This window comes from Atta cephalotes, assembly GCF_000143395.1.
Source record: "Atta cephalotes unplaced genomic scaffold scaffold00013, whole genome shotgun sequence".
Classification (NCBI taxonomy): Eukaryota; Metazoa; Arthropoda; class Insecta; order Hymenoptera; family Formicidae; genus Atta; species Atta cephalotes.
The window spans coordinates 1,440,522-1,456,425 of NW_012130077.1; the positions used below are offsets into that span (position 1 = coordinate 1,440,522).

General features: G+C 31.6%; 1 protein-coding gene across 1 annotated transcript; it reads right to left on the reverse strand.

The window, feature by feature from the left end:
* Nucleotides 1-3,614: 3,614 nt before the first annotated feature.
* Nucleotides 3,615-12,872, reverse strand: LOC105617671. The gene is made up of 3 exons (XM_012199227.1): nt 12,797-12,872; nt 5,162-5,323; nt 3,615-3,880 (listed from the first exon to the last, which is right to left on the reverse strand). Exons 1-3 carry the CDS (start codon nt 12,870-12,872, stop codon nt 3,615-3,617), a joined length of 504 nt encoding a protein of 167 aa, XP_012054617.1.
* Between the last annotated feature and the right edge of the window lie 3,032 nt (nt 12,873-15,904).

Here is a 15,904-nt window from a genome sequence, read left to right on the forward strand (position 1 = left end):
CAATAATCCATCTACTTTCTCATATGTTATATGTTATTGCTCATTCGTTATGTTTGCCGGCTGCTGTATATAATGTTGCCATTATTATTACTATTATTATTAGCATCAGTATTATAGAGGATGTTCGATTGTTATAAATTTAAGCGCATGATAGTTGCTGTAAAATGTTCTATTCTCTTAAAAATATCATGAATAATTTCTAAGTTGTAAAAAGAAATTTAATGAATTTTCCAAATGAAATATTCCTTATTTTTAAGAATTTTTTTCATATTTAAAAATTTTCAAACTTCTCCAGATTTTCTAAGTTTTCTTCAAAAATTACAGAATAAGAAATCTTAGAATATTAAAAAAATTATAACGTGAAACATAAAAAAAAACCTGAGAAGTTTTCTAAAAAATTGTAAAATTTATATGAAAGTTCTGCAAAATTATGCGAAGAATTTTAAGAAAATTTTTTATCAAGATTATTTCAATTTGAAGTATGGTAACATAACTTTTTAAAATTATGAAAAGAACGTAAAATTTCGTCAATGAAAGAATTTTGTCAATGAAAATTTCAATTTCCGACTGAGACTATCGTCCACCATAATGCATTCTCATTACCGAACATCCTATATTTACCGAAGACTTATTTATTACCGAACATCTCTCCCTTCTATCAATCGCGATCAAAAGAGCAACAACGAATTATTAAGGACCGATTTTCCCAACATCGATCAACTGATTTCTTTATCTATATTGCAATCAACATGCGCGTTCTAAAACGAGATAGAGAGATACTTATCTGGTTTGGTAAATTATATTATTAAACGCTTTACATGAAGGTGCAACAACCGACCCTAATTGAGCTATCGAATTTAGCATTACGCTCAATTATTATTGCACAGACACGCACAAACATACAAAGCATTCACACAACATACAAACAGCGATTATTGTACGCTCAGGTGATTTAGGCTTAAACTGCACTTATTGCAAAGTTCTGCGAAACAGAATTCCGCGAATAATTCGTGGACACGACATCGGATTTTCAATTCTCATTAGAGCTAAATGCGAGGTCTTTCTCTCTTTCTCTTTCGATATATCGTCGATATGTTATATCTGTTTTACATTATCCTGTCTTTTAGTTCATTATAGAATCGTTTAAAGTTTAAAGAAATGATATATCGCATCCATTCAAATTATATTTCAATTTAATCGGAAAACTTGGTATCAAGTGGTATTAATTAAGTGGAGATATTGAATGAATGGTATGAGAGCTTTAGATAAACGTAATTTTTCAAAGATAAGTTAATAAAACAAATGTTTGTTTTATTACATCTTCATTATTTCTCTGTTTTTTTATTAAATTTAAAATAATTATTAATTAAAAAAAATTATATGTAGTTATATTAAAAACTATAGTTAGATTTTTACAGATATATCTAATTATATTATATATATCTAATTATATTATTATTATTATGTATCGTTAAGTTAAAATTCCATGTTATAAACCAATAATAATTTACTCAAAAGTTTTCCAAATATTATATATAATTTAATCGGAAAAACTTATGTTACATAAATTATATCACAATTAAATTATGATACGTGATAAATAATACTGAACGGATGCGACGCGGGCGCGTCCCGTATTATATCCTGTTTCGTTTCGCAAACGCTACGTGTCATTGCACCTCTAAAAATAAGCATGCCTGTCAATCTCGCGTGCAATTCCATTTGGCTTATTATTTCAACGACAAAATATATTTTTATATATTTTTTTTACTTCGCGTGCATATACGTACATCGTAATTAATGCGTACACACATACAGGCACACTCATGCACAGACACGCGAATGTGTTCAGCGGTAGCAGGCGAGGTGCGAAATGTGTTATCGCGATGCCGCTACTTTGTTACCGTGTATTTTACTTTTTATTGTTATTACTAATCGTAAATTTTCATAAGATATTCATCTCTCCTGCTGCGCTCTTTTTTTATCCCGATATTGCACTTGTTGCATGTTAAAATTCGGTCGTTCTTGTACAAAAATAGACAAATTGATAGGAATTGATAGGAATGCATTCTGCAAAAAACTCACCATTTCTTTTAAACCACGAAACTTTCCAGATTTAAGAGATCGCGTAAGGTTACTGGAAAAAACTGTGATAAGTAATATTTTTTAATATTTAATAATTTTAAGAAATTTAAATAATAAATGAACTAATCGTAGAAGGGATTCCTTAATCGATTCCTCTTAATTTGTCTATGCAAAAAAATATCCGGAAATTCTCTATCTGAACAGCCAAGTCGACACAGCCGATGAATCGCGAATGAGAATCGCGCGATAAGCGTGATATCAGCGCAACATGAGAGGCGTCGGTGATCAATTCTTTTTTTCTTTTATGCGCGTAGATAAAGAGGCCGTGGTATCTTTTTTTATGTTTTCTCCTAGTTTTTCTTTTCTTCGCAGAGATATGTATACTACTGAAATGTCGCCCTCGCGCATCTGGCAGTTATCACCGTTACGCTACGTTAATTAATCTGGCTACATTACGGACCGTTCGCAGCCGAAGATACCATTCGAAGGGTCGATTAAAATCTAAAATCTCTTCATTAGCAGCGAAAATTTAAAGTTATCTACGAGAAGTTAGCTGAATGTCGTTCTTTGTCCTTCAGAACGATTATCAAAAAGGCCCTCGTGAATGCAAGTGCGCGAGAAATCGAGATTTTTTAATCTCACGTTGAGAAGCCGATCTCGAGATCCCGAGAAATACAGGGGGGGGGGGGGGCGACGCATTGGATTCGTTGTATAATTCGAGTAGCTAGCTGCTTTGAAACAAGTGGAGGAAAAATTCAATATTCATTTGCTTGGGTGCGAAGTTTCCTTCGTTGGCGTGAAGATTGATGTGCTTTAATTAATTGTCTGGCGCTATTTAATTAGGCCGAAAGCCGATGTAATTGTTAGACTTAGGTCCGTATTCATATGCCATAGATCGATCCATGATTAATTCTCATTTCAGGCGGGCTAGATTTGTGCTAAAGATTGAACTAATCAGATTTATTAAATCGTTGTTTGAGAAGCGTTCTTCAGTCTTTCTAATGAAAGACTGATTCTCAGCTCAAATTAGATCTCAAATTGAATCGCGACTATGAATATGACCTTTAAAGTCAGAACAACGACTTTTCCCCAGCGAACGATACAGCCATTCTTTCGCAATCCATTATTTCATACTTATCCGTCACAATCCATCACACTTATTACTCTAACTCATTTTAAAATCACTACGTTGCATCTAAGGCTACTTATCACTTTTAATTGAAGTATCTCTAATTATTCCAAACTCATCAATCCAAATCTTAAGTATTTTTGCTGTATCGAACCCTTATCTGAAGATCAGATGATCTATCCAACAAAGAAGATTTTTTCGTCATCTCGCAATCTTCTTATCGGGAAAATTGTAACTAGTAGGGAAATTGACAACAACGGTTGACTGGCGTTTGATCGATCAATATAACGGAATGAGGAGTAAATCCAAGGTATACGAACGGTCCGTGCGGCGCGACGACGGGCCGGGGATGGAATCTCAGATTTTTAGGGTTTACGATTTGAAGAACAACTAGGCAGAATTAGGCTGTTGAGAGGGAGATACGAGACGGCACGATCGGGCACGATAGGAGCAGATTCGGTGTCGCCAATACGGCAGTCAGAAGGGATGCCAGTGGCAGTAGGGACGGCGTGTGGAAACTCTCGACGGAGTTGCACAGATCACTGGTACACGAGCAATATATAGCGCGCACATCGTGGGTGCCGGTCCTCATAAGGCACTCGCCATTGTCCTTCTCGGCGTCCGTGATGTAACCGCAGCTGCGGACGACCCTCTCTTTACCGTACACTGCAACAGTTACGGGAACGACGTTGAAATCTCTGTTTTTAAATTACTTTCGCTGATTAGAATCTAGAATTATTTAAATGAAATTTAAATCTAAAATAGATATGATCTTTGAACCGGGAATAATCACCTGTGGAATGATTTTTATATTCCAACAGCGAACAAATGCTCAGTCACGATAATTTCTTTTATTGATCCGAAAATCTATATGTATTTTTTTTAACTTCATCCACTGATTTCTGTAAAAGCTTCTTTCATCAATTTCTAGTTAAATTAATCGACGATCAACTCGCAGAAGTGCCAACAACAGTTTAATGTATCACAACAAATCTCCTTTCTCTTCCTCTTCTGAGACAAATTATGTTTAATTCTCACATTGACAATCGAAATGATGATTGAGTTAGCCATCGATTAATCGGAGTTGATGAAAGAGATCCTAAAAGTGATTTCACTTTACTTTTTAAGAAAATAAATATTGAATCTATTCAAATAACACTCAATTGTCGCAATAAGATCGAGATACATACGTCACTTTGATTGAAACTTGATGAAAGTTTCATTGAATTTTATGTCAATTTAACATCACTGTGACATTGCGTGTTACTTGGATATGTATAATAATCTCAGAGTTCTCAAATACTACATATATTGAGTATTATTGATTATTTTTGATTATTTTACAAATAAAATTGTAGGGCAATCAATATAATATATAATATATAATATGTCATTAATAATAATGACTTTTAAGTGAAGTTATAAAAATCATCTCAGATAATTGTTTATGTTGAAAAATTAGAAAATCATTCTTGAGTTAAACGCGCGGTTATTCATGTTTCGAACTTCATTGATGGCTCAATGGATTCTTTGATTAATTCAGAATCGATAGCTTTCGAATGAAAATGCTCATAAATAATTTAATTCCTCATAATTAATCCAATCGCATTAATGCCTTTATCATAACGTTGCCCATTGAAATGACATTATTGCAATAGTATCGCATTATTTATAAAATGTATATGAGATATAGGATGATATTTGTGAGTTGCGGATCAAAGCATGCCTAACTTGTATAATTGATATAAACGATGTTTAATAAATAATAATTTTTTTAATATGCAGTAAATCATTACAGCTGTTATTTAAGAAATGATAATAATAAATGTGAAGTTAAATTAAAATGAAAATTGATAAATAATGATTATTTTAAATAAATATAAAGCTTTCAGAATTTCTGTTAGGTGAAGTTTAACTTGCGTTTGTAGAAGCAAATAGAGACTTCACCTTTTTGACTGATTTTTCGGCAAAGGGTAGGCTCCAAGTGACTGAGATGCTCCAGACGAGGTTGAAAGCTGCAGTTTACAGTCCCCAAAGTGTACGAATCGAATGGATCGCCACATCTGGGGTCGTATTCGCTGTTGCATTGGTAACATATTATCGCTTCACCTGAAATAACAAAAAAAAATCATCATGCATTTGCATTTATAGTCGGATTTGCAAAAAATTATTATAAGATCGAATAAAATTGTTTCTCTCCTAAATCTTGAAATAGCTAGATATTTCTAAGATTTTCTGTGATATTTTTGCGATTTAAACAGTGGTAATTGATCTTATACATTTATACGAGAGATTACGATGAACATTTCGTGCAACCGGTTAAAATTCTTTCTTTTCCTTTGTATTTTATGAATATTTTAGTGGCTCGTATTTTAGAGAAACTTGTGATTTCTCGACAAATTCAACTAACGTTACCCGCGATGAGGATTAATCGGGAAAAGGTCTGATTCACGTTTTGCCTTTCTGTGACGTAATAACGCGCGCTCGATAGGAATCCCACGGAAATCAGGCTGATACGGCGCCAGCTGATATCGAACAGTCAGCCGAGACACGCGAAGACCTTCACTCAGCTGTCTCGTAGTTCGATACGAAGAAACCGAATTTTTTTCTGCCGGATATAAAATTAGACGATTGCACTCCCATAGAAAAGATTTCCAGATCCTATGCTATATTATTCTTCAATCTATCATCGAATACAAAATCAATATATATATATAAGATAATCATACTTGTAATTAACAGAAGAATATTTTATTCTTAAATGGAGAATTTTTATAAAATAAAATAATCTTGGAAATCAGTACCATTTGTACCAAATATTTATGGAGCCAATATAAAAGAATCTTGTTTACATTTTGAATATTCTCTTTTAAATAAATACGAATACGTGTCTCAAACTTAAATATATCAACAATTGAATTTTATTCAAACCGACAATTTACAATGAATTATCGTACAGTTTCATTGAAGTCAGATAATTTGCAAGTGAATTTAAGCGATTTATTTCGTTTGCATTATGCATAAATTGCATTTGTCGGTGAAGCGAGGATAAAATTTGAATGAATGATGATTATTTGGTGAGCAAAGGTTTATTCGTTATTGATGAAATTAAATATAGAGGAACTTAAACCCCTTATTATGAGGCGCCTAATATGAGATAATGACATTTCTGTTAAACTAATAAACGCTATCTATTGGTTAAACCATGAATTTATTGTTCTTGGATTGAAAACTATTTAGTGGGATTCATTATTAAATCATGTCTCTAGTCATTGTAAAAAAAAGATTTTAGATGTTTTCAAGTTTCATTGAGATGAATCTTTAAATCTTATTTATTATTTAATAAGTAAATATTTGGCAATAAATTCTTTATATATGATAGAGTAAAATCATACTAATAGAAAAAATACGGGATATATTGAATTGCTTAATTACAGAAGTTATATTTGATAATCATAAAACTGTAAGGTAAAAATCGAAATTGAATGTTCCTGGGAAAAAATCGCTCATATGTAATTATATATGGATTTTATCTGAATCACATATGATTATATATGATCCATTATAAATATATATAATATATATATAATAAATATATATAACTTATATATAATTATAATGGATCATATATAATTATATATGAGCGATTTTTTGTCGAGTTATATAAATGTTAGAGTATTTCTAATATGAAATAACCTATGCTCCTATGTCATAGTGAAAATCGTTGCTAAAATATAAATGTTATTATACAATAATAAAAAGAATAACCGGAATGAACCAAGTGCCTATTTTGATTGCAACTACCTGAAGATGAGTTCTGGATATAATCCATCATATGCTCATTTTTCACGTACGCTGGCTGTATTTGTTTGTATTTTAGAAACATTAAATAAAGTTTTTTAATTGCCATACTAATGTATTTTGCATTTTATTATCGATTTCTTGGGATATCTCTCATATTAAGAACATAATTTTTTTACTTTGCAATTTGCTCACTTTTGCTTTTTACATTTCTTTAATTTAAAAAAAAATAGAATTTTAATTAAATTTTACATAACATTATCTTAAGTTTATTAAATTTCCTTCAAAATGACCTATTATTTTTTTTAATTCTACCCATAGATTTCTAGCACTTACCCAAAATGAAGTCAGTATCTCATAGGAATCTTTTCTCTATGTATATACGCTATACATATATATTTAAAATACAGAAATGCACGTTGAAAAAAAGAATAGAAAAAGAGAAATAAAAATCAAAGAGAATACAAAAAAACACAATAAATAAATAATAGAAGTCTACGTTGCTAATTAAAATTATTTTTTCGCTCTTATTTTCTCTAGATAAACAAATTAATTTTTCAGAGAAAGCAGAACAAAGATTTCAAATTTCGAGAATCTAAAATTCTTTCAGAATACACACTACAGGAACAAATAATGGTTATAATTAAAGAAATGAAATATTTTTAGAAAAAAAAGAAAGAAAGGAGAATGGAGGAGTAGGATCATTATGAAGAAAAATAGAGCAAAAATGACAAAAGAGGGTATAGTGCGATCATAACAAGAAAAGCGGGATAAACAAAAACTACATTAAGAGTACGCATTGCAAAGCAGAGGGGTGGGGGACGAAGTGAGAGGAAAGGGGTTGGAGAAGGAGAAAGTGGGTCGCTCGATAGCCCTCACGATGTTGGCTTTCGTAGACGCTACCCTAAATTTCAACAAATTGTCGGATATAGCACATTCATCCGTGATATCCCGAAACCGGATTGCCGATGCCAGTTAACATCATATCGGCAATTACTTCGATCGGCGAAGGGAAAACTGAATGATTCTCATCGAGCGAGCGTCCAGTGATCGATCCTCGCTTCGCGAACGTGTCTGTTGTAAGATCTATCATAGCACGATTGTGATTACACGCATAAAAGCGATACAACTCGATCAGAAGCGAATGATCGACTGACCGCACAAATCCGCCAGATCGAAGAAAAATAGTTACATCATTGTGACCAAGTTACGCCATTTCGTCCGGATACTTTCACCTTTCACCTTTGCGCCGCTAAAGTTACGTCATCGACCCGCAGACGATCCTGGACTGGGAAGATAACGACATCGCAACTTCTAATCGTCCGGGAAAACGAATATCTATTGTGCATTCTTGGCTGTTTCCCGGATTCGACTTTTCCGCTGTCGCCGTCACCGGATACATATATCGACGTCGGTGGAGGAAAATGTATTTAAAGTACGTCGATTCATTCGATCGAGGATGATCGAATTTAACGTGATGAAAACCAGGCTCCTGATGAGATTTAATTCTGGAAAAAACTTGCCTGATTCTCTTAATTAAACGAACTGTCATGTTATTATATGTGTAAATAAAATGAAATATATGTAAACAAAATTTAAAGACTTAATACAACATAAATTTTTGTTATTTCTGTTATAGTTCTTTATAATAATTCTACTTCTTCACCCTTTTCCCTTTTTCTTTCTCTTTTTTATTTAAAAAAAAATTCCGTTTCTTTAACTTGTAATAGCATTATCTGTTCCTATTATTCATTATGTATTCTGAGAGAACTTTAGATCCAGAAATTGAAATGTTTATTCTGTTTCTCTCTGAAAAATTAATTTGTTCACCGTAGTAATTTTTTTATAAATGCAAAAGTTCTATCGTTCCAAAGTAATCTGCGATTAAATAAGTTGTGAATAACCCGATCAAATAAGATTCAATGGGATTATTTTATAATTTTCCTTAAAGTCTCGACAGAGAATTGTAATTTCTCTCTTAATTTGTTCTTAAACAATTACTCTCGAAAGAATCATTTCAGTGATTCGAAATACTTTTTTTTATTGAAGTATCAAAGCATCAAAAAATAATATCCAAGCAAAACAACAAATCACGATATAATGTCAAAATGACATTAAAATGCATCAGAAATGATTGAAAAATTTACTTTTAATGATCATTTTGGAGTTATTTTGACATCATAATGACTTGTTGTTCCGCTTGGGTACAAATTTGAGAATAATTTTGTTGATCATCAAAATAATTACATGGGAAACTCAAGCATGACAATGCTGCAAAAAATTTTGACTTTCTAGCAACCAGCTTGAGTGTCTCACACAATTATTTTGATAGTTCAACAAAATTATACATTTTCATAGATCTATTTCTACAGCTAAATTTTTAAAGCAGCAAAACCATTTTTTTCGTGTAGCTATTGCGATATTTTTCTAACACGGTAATAGGATTCGATTTGACAATATGGTTATTTTCATGATCCGCTATTCCGAAGAACCACAAGTGCTACCATTGTAGGAATTCACTGATTAAGATCTTGCAAAGAGTAGTACCATATCAACATTACTAAACATTGTTTGCAACACAAAAAATGCGAAATCCATAGAATAATAATCCATAGAAGAAAAATAGAGAAATGAGTGGAAGAATGAATTATTTCCCTCCATTCATCCCGAAAAATAGATGAATTAAAATAAACCGAGTATCGTTTCTGTAAAATTGAATAAGAAACGAAAATACCTCGGAGTGTCTAAATTCTAAAGGATTTATCAATGATGTAAAACATTCATATTACATCTTATATCTTTTCTTTCCGATCGATCCTTGTACAATTAAAAATAAACGCTATAAAAGTATGAAAAAGAATTAAAAGTATTAACCAATCTCTAATTTCAAATATTATGAATTTAGAACTTAGCGACAAGTTCATTTTAAGTGACCCAATTTTCTGACTTGTATTGCCAGTATATTATGTAAAAAAAAACGAGTCACATAAAATATATTTCACAATTTCATTCATATAATCAGTTCGATAACGCTTTTCGCTGTTCGAAGTTGTCCGCAAGTTGCAACAACTAATCTATCTATACACAGTCATAAATAATTCAACATACAAGATATAAAAAAAAGCTGCAACTTTCATTTGCTCGAAACAAATGTGATAAAATTTAGATAAATTATCATACAAATCGCAAATCATTACATTGATAATGCGCAGTGTAAAGAGAATTTCTCGAAAACAAAAAGGATAAAGAAATCCTGCTAAAGATTTGCAATCAAAAGAGTAGAATCATTGAAGACTAGATCTCCATTTTCATCAAAACTTCCTTTCCATACAATGTTGAAACTTCTTAAAACATGTAACAATTTTTTACTTTCACGTGATCCTTAAAATATTAAAACAGACCTGATAATTTCGAGATTAGATATTTTGGATGACATAAAACTTGAGAAAAACAAAGGATTTAATTTTGCCTCGAGATTAATTCGCAAAGGGTTAAATGTCTTCTAAGCTTTTATGTTGTCTGGACTTTTATCCTGTGACGACTAATTTACGACGATAACTTTCCCTACCGTCACCTCTACGCCGCATTGCGCTCGTGATGTATACAACTCCTTTCCTCACTCCAATTCTGAATAAAGTGCACGAGGTCATATTATCGATCGTTCCTATGCTTTCGGACGAAGCAATGTTCAAAAGTGGCAATTTAGTCCGATTTATATCAAATATATGGAGTTCTCTTGTCCGTTAAGTTCGTGCGCGCAAGGGCGCTTCTACTTCTCGTCTGAATTTCCTGTTAAAAGTACGAAGTGCCTGTTGAAACCGTGAACGTTTTCCTGGGAAGTGTTGCCAGTCAGTTAAATTTCTCTCTAAATGAATGTTCGTCGAAACAATCTCCTATATTTCCCCGGGAAATGCCGCATTGATGGAAACTATCGCAAGTTAGACAATGTAAAACTGACATAAGAACGTCATTCTATTGTATAGACATCTTGAATCTTTCAACATCTTTCAGCGTTATTCAAGAAAGTTAAATGATTCCATGATGAAATCTTTCTGAAAAAAAAAGAGTTCAAATGACAGAGATGACTATAATTAAGAGAAATAAATGGCCTTTAAAAGAATGTTTGAAGTACAGATTTTATCAAATATTCAGCAGGGTTAAAGTTGCTAATGCAATTATAATAGTTTTCAAATATATAATATATTATATATTTATAAAATATATATTATAATTATTATATAATAATTATTGTATAAATTATTATATAATAATTATTATTAAAAAATATTATATAATATATTAATAATATATTAATATATTAATAATTATTATATAATAAAAATTATAAATAAGCTATATAAGCTAGAATTCTATAGATATAATTGATAAAAAATATTAAAGCCTGATTGAGACAAACCAATACTGGATGACAATGTGAAGTTTGCTTTATTTAAATTAACATAATGAAAATCGCAGACGTTTCGATCTTGTTTTGGCTCCTTATCAATGTTCCATGTTTGTTAACAAAAATTTAATCATCTTAGAGTAGTAATGTATCAGTGATATCATCGTACTTGTTGGTATACTGTATAATAAATTTATCGAATGTTATCGTTATATAATAGAATATAAATATGTAAATATAATTCTCTAACTTACATAATCATCGAAACATTATCAAGCTGTTCATGCATCGAAACTCATCTGATGAGACAACAAGACACACAGTACATATAAAATATAAAATATAGAATGTAATGAGCGCGTTATTTAAACATAATTATGTTATCATAAGCTTTGTCCAATAATTTCGTATCATTCTGTAAATTTAAATCATTAATTTGTTGTCTAATAAAAGTAGTTTCTGAATCTCTTATTCAAAATTTTTTCCTCATCTAAAATGCGTTGTCCCAATAGAATTCATGAGAATATTTCAATCGATGTTCCGTAATAACTTGTGTGATATTCCAATTCATGAGACTCGACGTTCGGCGCATAATAATGTTTCGATGATCGTGTAAGTTAGATATAATTATTTTTACATTTATATTCTATTATGTAACGATTCGATAAATTTATTGTGTAGTATACCAAACTGTACATCACTGTTACATTACTCTAAGATGATTGAATTTTTGTTAACGATTTACATAGAGCATTGATAAAAATCTAAAACAGGATCGAAACATCTGCAATTTTCATTATGTTAATTTAAATAAAGCAAACATTACATTGTCATCCAGTGTTGATTCGTCTAGAATTCTATAAATATTATAATAGAAGAAAGTAAAATAATAGAAAAGTAGATTTCTAAAATTCTAGTAAAATAGAAGTAGTAATTTTTAGTTCTATTCTCTTTATAATAGTATGCTATTACATTATAATAGTATACTATTATAATAGCTCGATATTTTTAAAAACGAAATAAAAACATGTGAAAATAAATGCGTTGCTTAAAAAATTTTTGTCTGTCAAAGTTTGCTTTCTTTCCAGCTCTAAATAAGAATCGTTAGTTGCGTTATTTTACCTCCTACATTGTACCTTACATTCGTCATAAGATATAAAGGAAATCGGGTGCGGAAAATGATAAAATGGAGAAGATTTTCTTTAAAAAGAATTAAAAGAAAAGGAACAAATTTCGATCGAGATCCAAGGATTCGTTGCTTCAATCGCTATTATATCCCTATTTCACGAACAGGTCGATCCGTTCCGGGGAGAGACTTTCCACACAAAAACATGCCCGTCGCGATTATCGAATGCCGAGTACGATCGGCAACTCACCGCGATTGAAAGTGGCCGCCAGGACGACGAAGACGAGGCCGATGATTAACGCAGCTTGATTCGCGATCATGGTCATCGCGATCGCCGGACCATGTGCTCGTGAATCTAATCGTGCCGCGGTGCCCGCGACCGTCGCATGAAAGATGTTCCAGTCGTCGTCGTCGCCGTCGTCGTCGGGGAAAAGATCGGACAGTGCGTGAATATACGCGTTCGCCTCTCCTCCTCGTCCTCGTCGTCGTCGTCGTCGTCGTCGTCGTAATAGCAGTCGTTGTTATTGCCGTCGTCGTCGTCGCCGCTTTCCGGCCGGAATGAGAGCGCGAGACTCGATCTCCGTTCCCTTCAGGGACGGTGATTCGTTCTCGGGTCGCGCGCCGCGTTCACCACCTCACCCGGACGCATAGCAACTGACTGACGCGCGTTACGCGACCGAGTTACCGAGTTTCTCTGGAGCACTCTATATCCGCACGCTATGCGGCAGATCCACCCCCTCGAACACCCGTGATGTGCTCGCCACCGCCGCCGCCGTCGCCGCCGCCGTCGTCACCGCGTCGCGCCGATGCATTCGTCGATGGTGCACCGGTGCCGTGCACGCGCCGTTTTCCTTTCTTCGCTACCCTCTCCACCCATTCGTATTCTGAGGGTGGATGCGCACCTTCGCGTACGATCGCGCTGGCGAACCTCCCTCTCTTTCATCGACGTTATTAAGAATGCTATGGATACACTTCGCCGTGATACACTTTCGTTCGATCATTTTTAGGTCTCGCGTCGAGGAGATGTATAGATTCAGAAAGTACAGCGATATTATATTTTCTGTGATATACGCAAATTATGTTATATTATAAGATATATTATAATAAATATCAAAAGTTGAAATAACAAAATAAAAATCAATTGAAATATCTGGCAAATAATAAATTAGAATATAATTATAAATGCCACACAATTTCCATGATTAATTAATAACATTTAAGTAATGTAAAGGATTAGAAAAAAATTTTAAGATTTTAAGATTTTAAAGAGCCTATACAGCAGAAACATTGCAATATTGCATAGTGGTTGCTGAATCATTGTTACAAAATTCCAACAATGTTAAGATATTTGTTATATTGCAATGTAATGTATTTGGATAAACTTTTTTATGAAGACTCTAAAATGAAAACTACATATATCTCATTTCTACACATATCTCACTAATTTTAATTTTTCTATAAATCGCATTTCTAATGATATGTACTTTCCAAAAGCAATTTTTTATGATAAAACCATAAAATATTCCAATAAATATAGTATTAATTCTGAAGGATAAATTTATTCGTAAGGATAAAGCATATGTGCCCCGAACAAACTACAAATATTATCCATATTAATATAATAATACAGTCGTTTGATAAGTTAATCATGGATTAATTGCAGTGATTCTTTTTAATTCGAAACTACTCCGAGTGAATTGAAATCGATTAAAAAATAACGGTATGAAATTTATTAATAAAGTTCGGGCGCTAGTTTATTCTTGCGTTCACAGGTATAAATACATCATCGATCATATAATTAATATTTCGATATTAATAAATCATTTTCAGCAGTTTAATTACTTATCATCTTATTCGATAATAATGCATTGATTGTATTCAAACACGATATTAATCTTTTAATTTCATATTTAAAATAAATATAAAATTTAGCTAATGAAATGGCCGTCAAATAATAGATCAATAAATTTTTTATTTAAATATAAAATGAATTATATTAATAAATATAAAAAAATATGCGTTTTTTCTACGCATACAGAATATTTTTTTGATTGCTTAAAATGCTTGAATTAATTTTCTTCTACTTTATATATATATATATATATATATATATATATCTACATCCTTTACAATCTTCTACGATATATTGCGACAGTGTTTCCGCTTAGAATTGTTGACTTCTCGGTACTTTGTTGTTTGCCACGTTCAAACACATAGTGTCCTATTTCCTCGCTTTACATTCGTGTCTCTTATCTGAGCAATATCGCTCAAAAATTATTTTTATCAAAAAAATTATAGACTTTGCAAAAGAAGAAAAAAACAATCTGCTTTACTGTACATGTATTACATAAATATATAAAAATAAAACTGTTCCACCAACCGATATATAATAATTCACAACAATTTAAATATAAATTTTATGAAGTTATATTGTAAATGAAAGAATATAATTTTAAGAACTATTAAAATATAATTAATCGCAGCAATAAATACGATATTAATATTATTTATTAGTTTATTATATTTAATTCATTAATTTGAGACTTTTCTATCAATTACATTAATTATAGTTTTATCTGCCCATAAAATGTGGTAATTACCAGGACATAATTGCTTTTAAATATAATTGGGTCTTATTTTTAGACAACTAAATATATAATAAATAAATTACTGACATGTTTACTTTTGTTTACATCTTTCTACATTCAAAAATACATTATTAATTAATATATTTAATTAATATAATTAATATATTATTGTAAATAGATATAATAATAATAGAATAAATAAATTTATTCGTGTTGTTTGAAAATTTTTAAATGTTGCACTTAAAACAATAAAATTTATTCAGACATCGCGAAGAAAATAGAAAGAAAGAAAGAGAGCAGTATTTATTTTTTATTATGGTGATTACAATTACATAAAATGTTACAAACAAAAATAAAGAAAAAAAATTAATCAACTATATAATTATAGTCATTATAGATAAATAAAGAAAATATAACAGATAAATAAAAAAATATAATAGATAAATAAAAATAGTAAAATTGAAAGCGAAAAAAGACAAAGAAGAGAAAATAAGAAAAAGAACGCAAAGATTTTAAAAGTCTGTTCATGTTGCTCGTCTAAAGTGCAACACGAACAGACTTTTTTTTTATCGATACGACTAGGGAATTGACCCTTAAGCAGTCTAGTGTATTTATCTACAATCCGTGTTCTAGATAATTCTCGATTTCACTCGTTGGTAGCAGTGTCGACGATTGACATAAGGGGGAGGGATTGGCCAACAAACGGAAAACCTGTTGTTCGCGAACGAGGAATTGAGGAATGTAGATATACCGTAAACGTGAATGCCATC

Coding starts and splice junctions, on each gene's coding strand:
- LOC105617671 (XM_012199227.1), bottom strand. CDS start 12,872: ATGACCATGATCGCGAATCAAGCTGCGTTAATCATCGGCCTCGTCTTC. Junction 5,324..12,796: donor GGCGGCCACTTTCAATCGCG/GTGAGTTGCCGA, acceptor TTGTTATTTCAG/GTGAAGCGATAATATGTTAC. Junction 3,881..5,161: donor CCGAAAAATCAGTCAAAAAG/GTGAAGTCTCTA, acceptor TAACTGTTGCAG/TGTACGGTAAAGAGAGGGTC.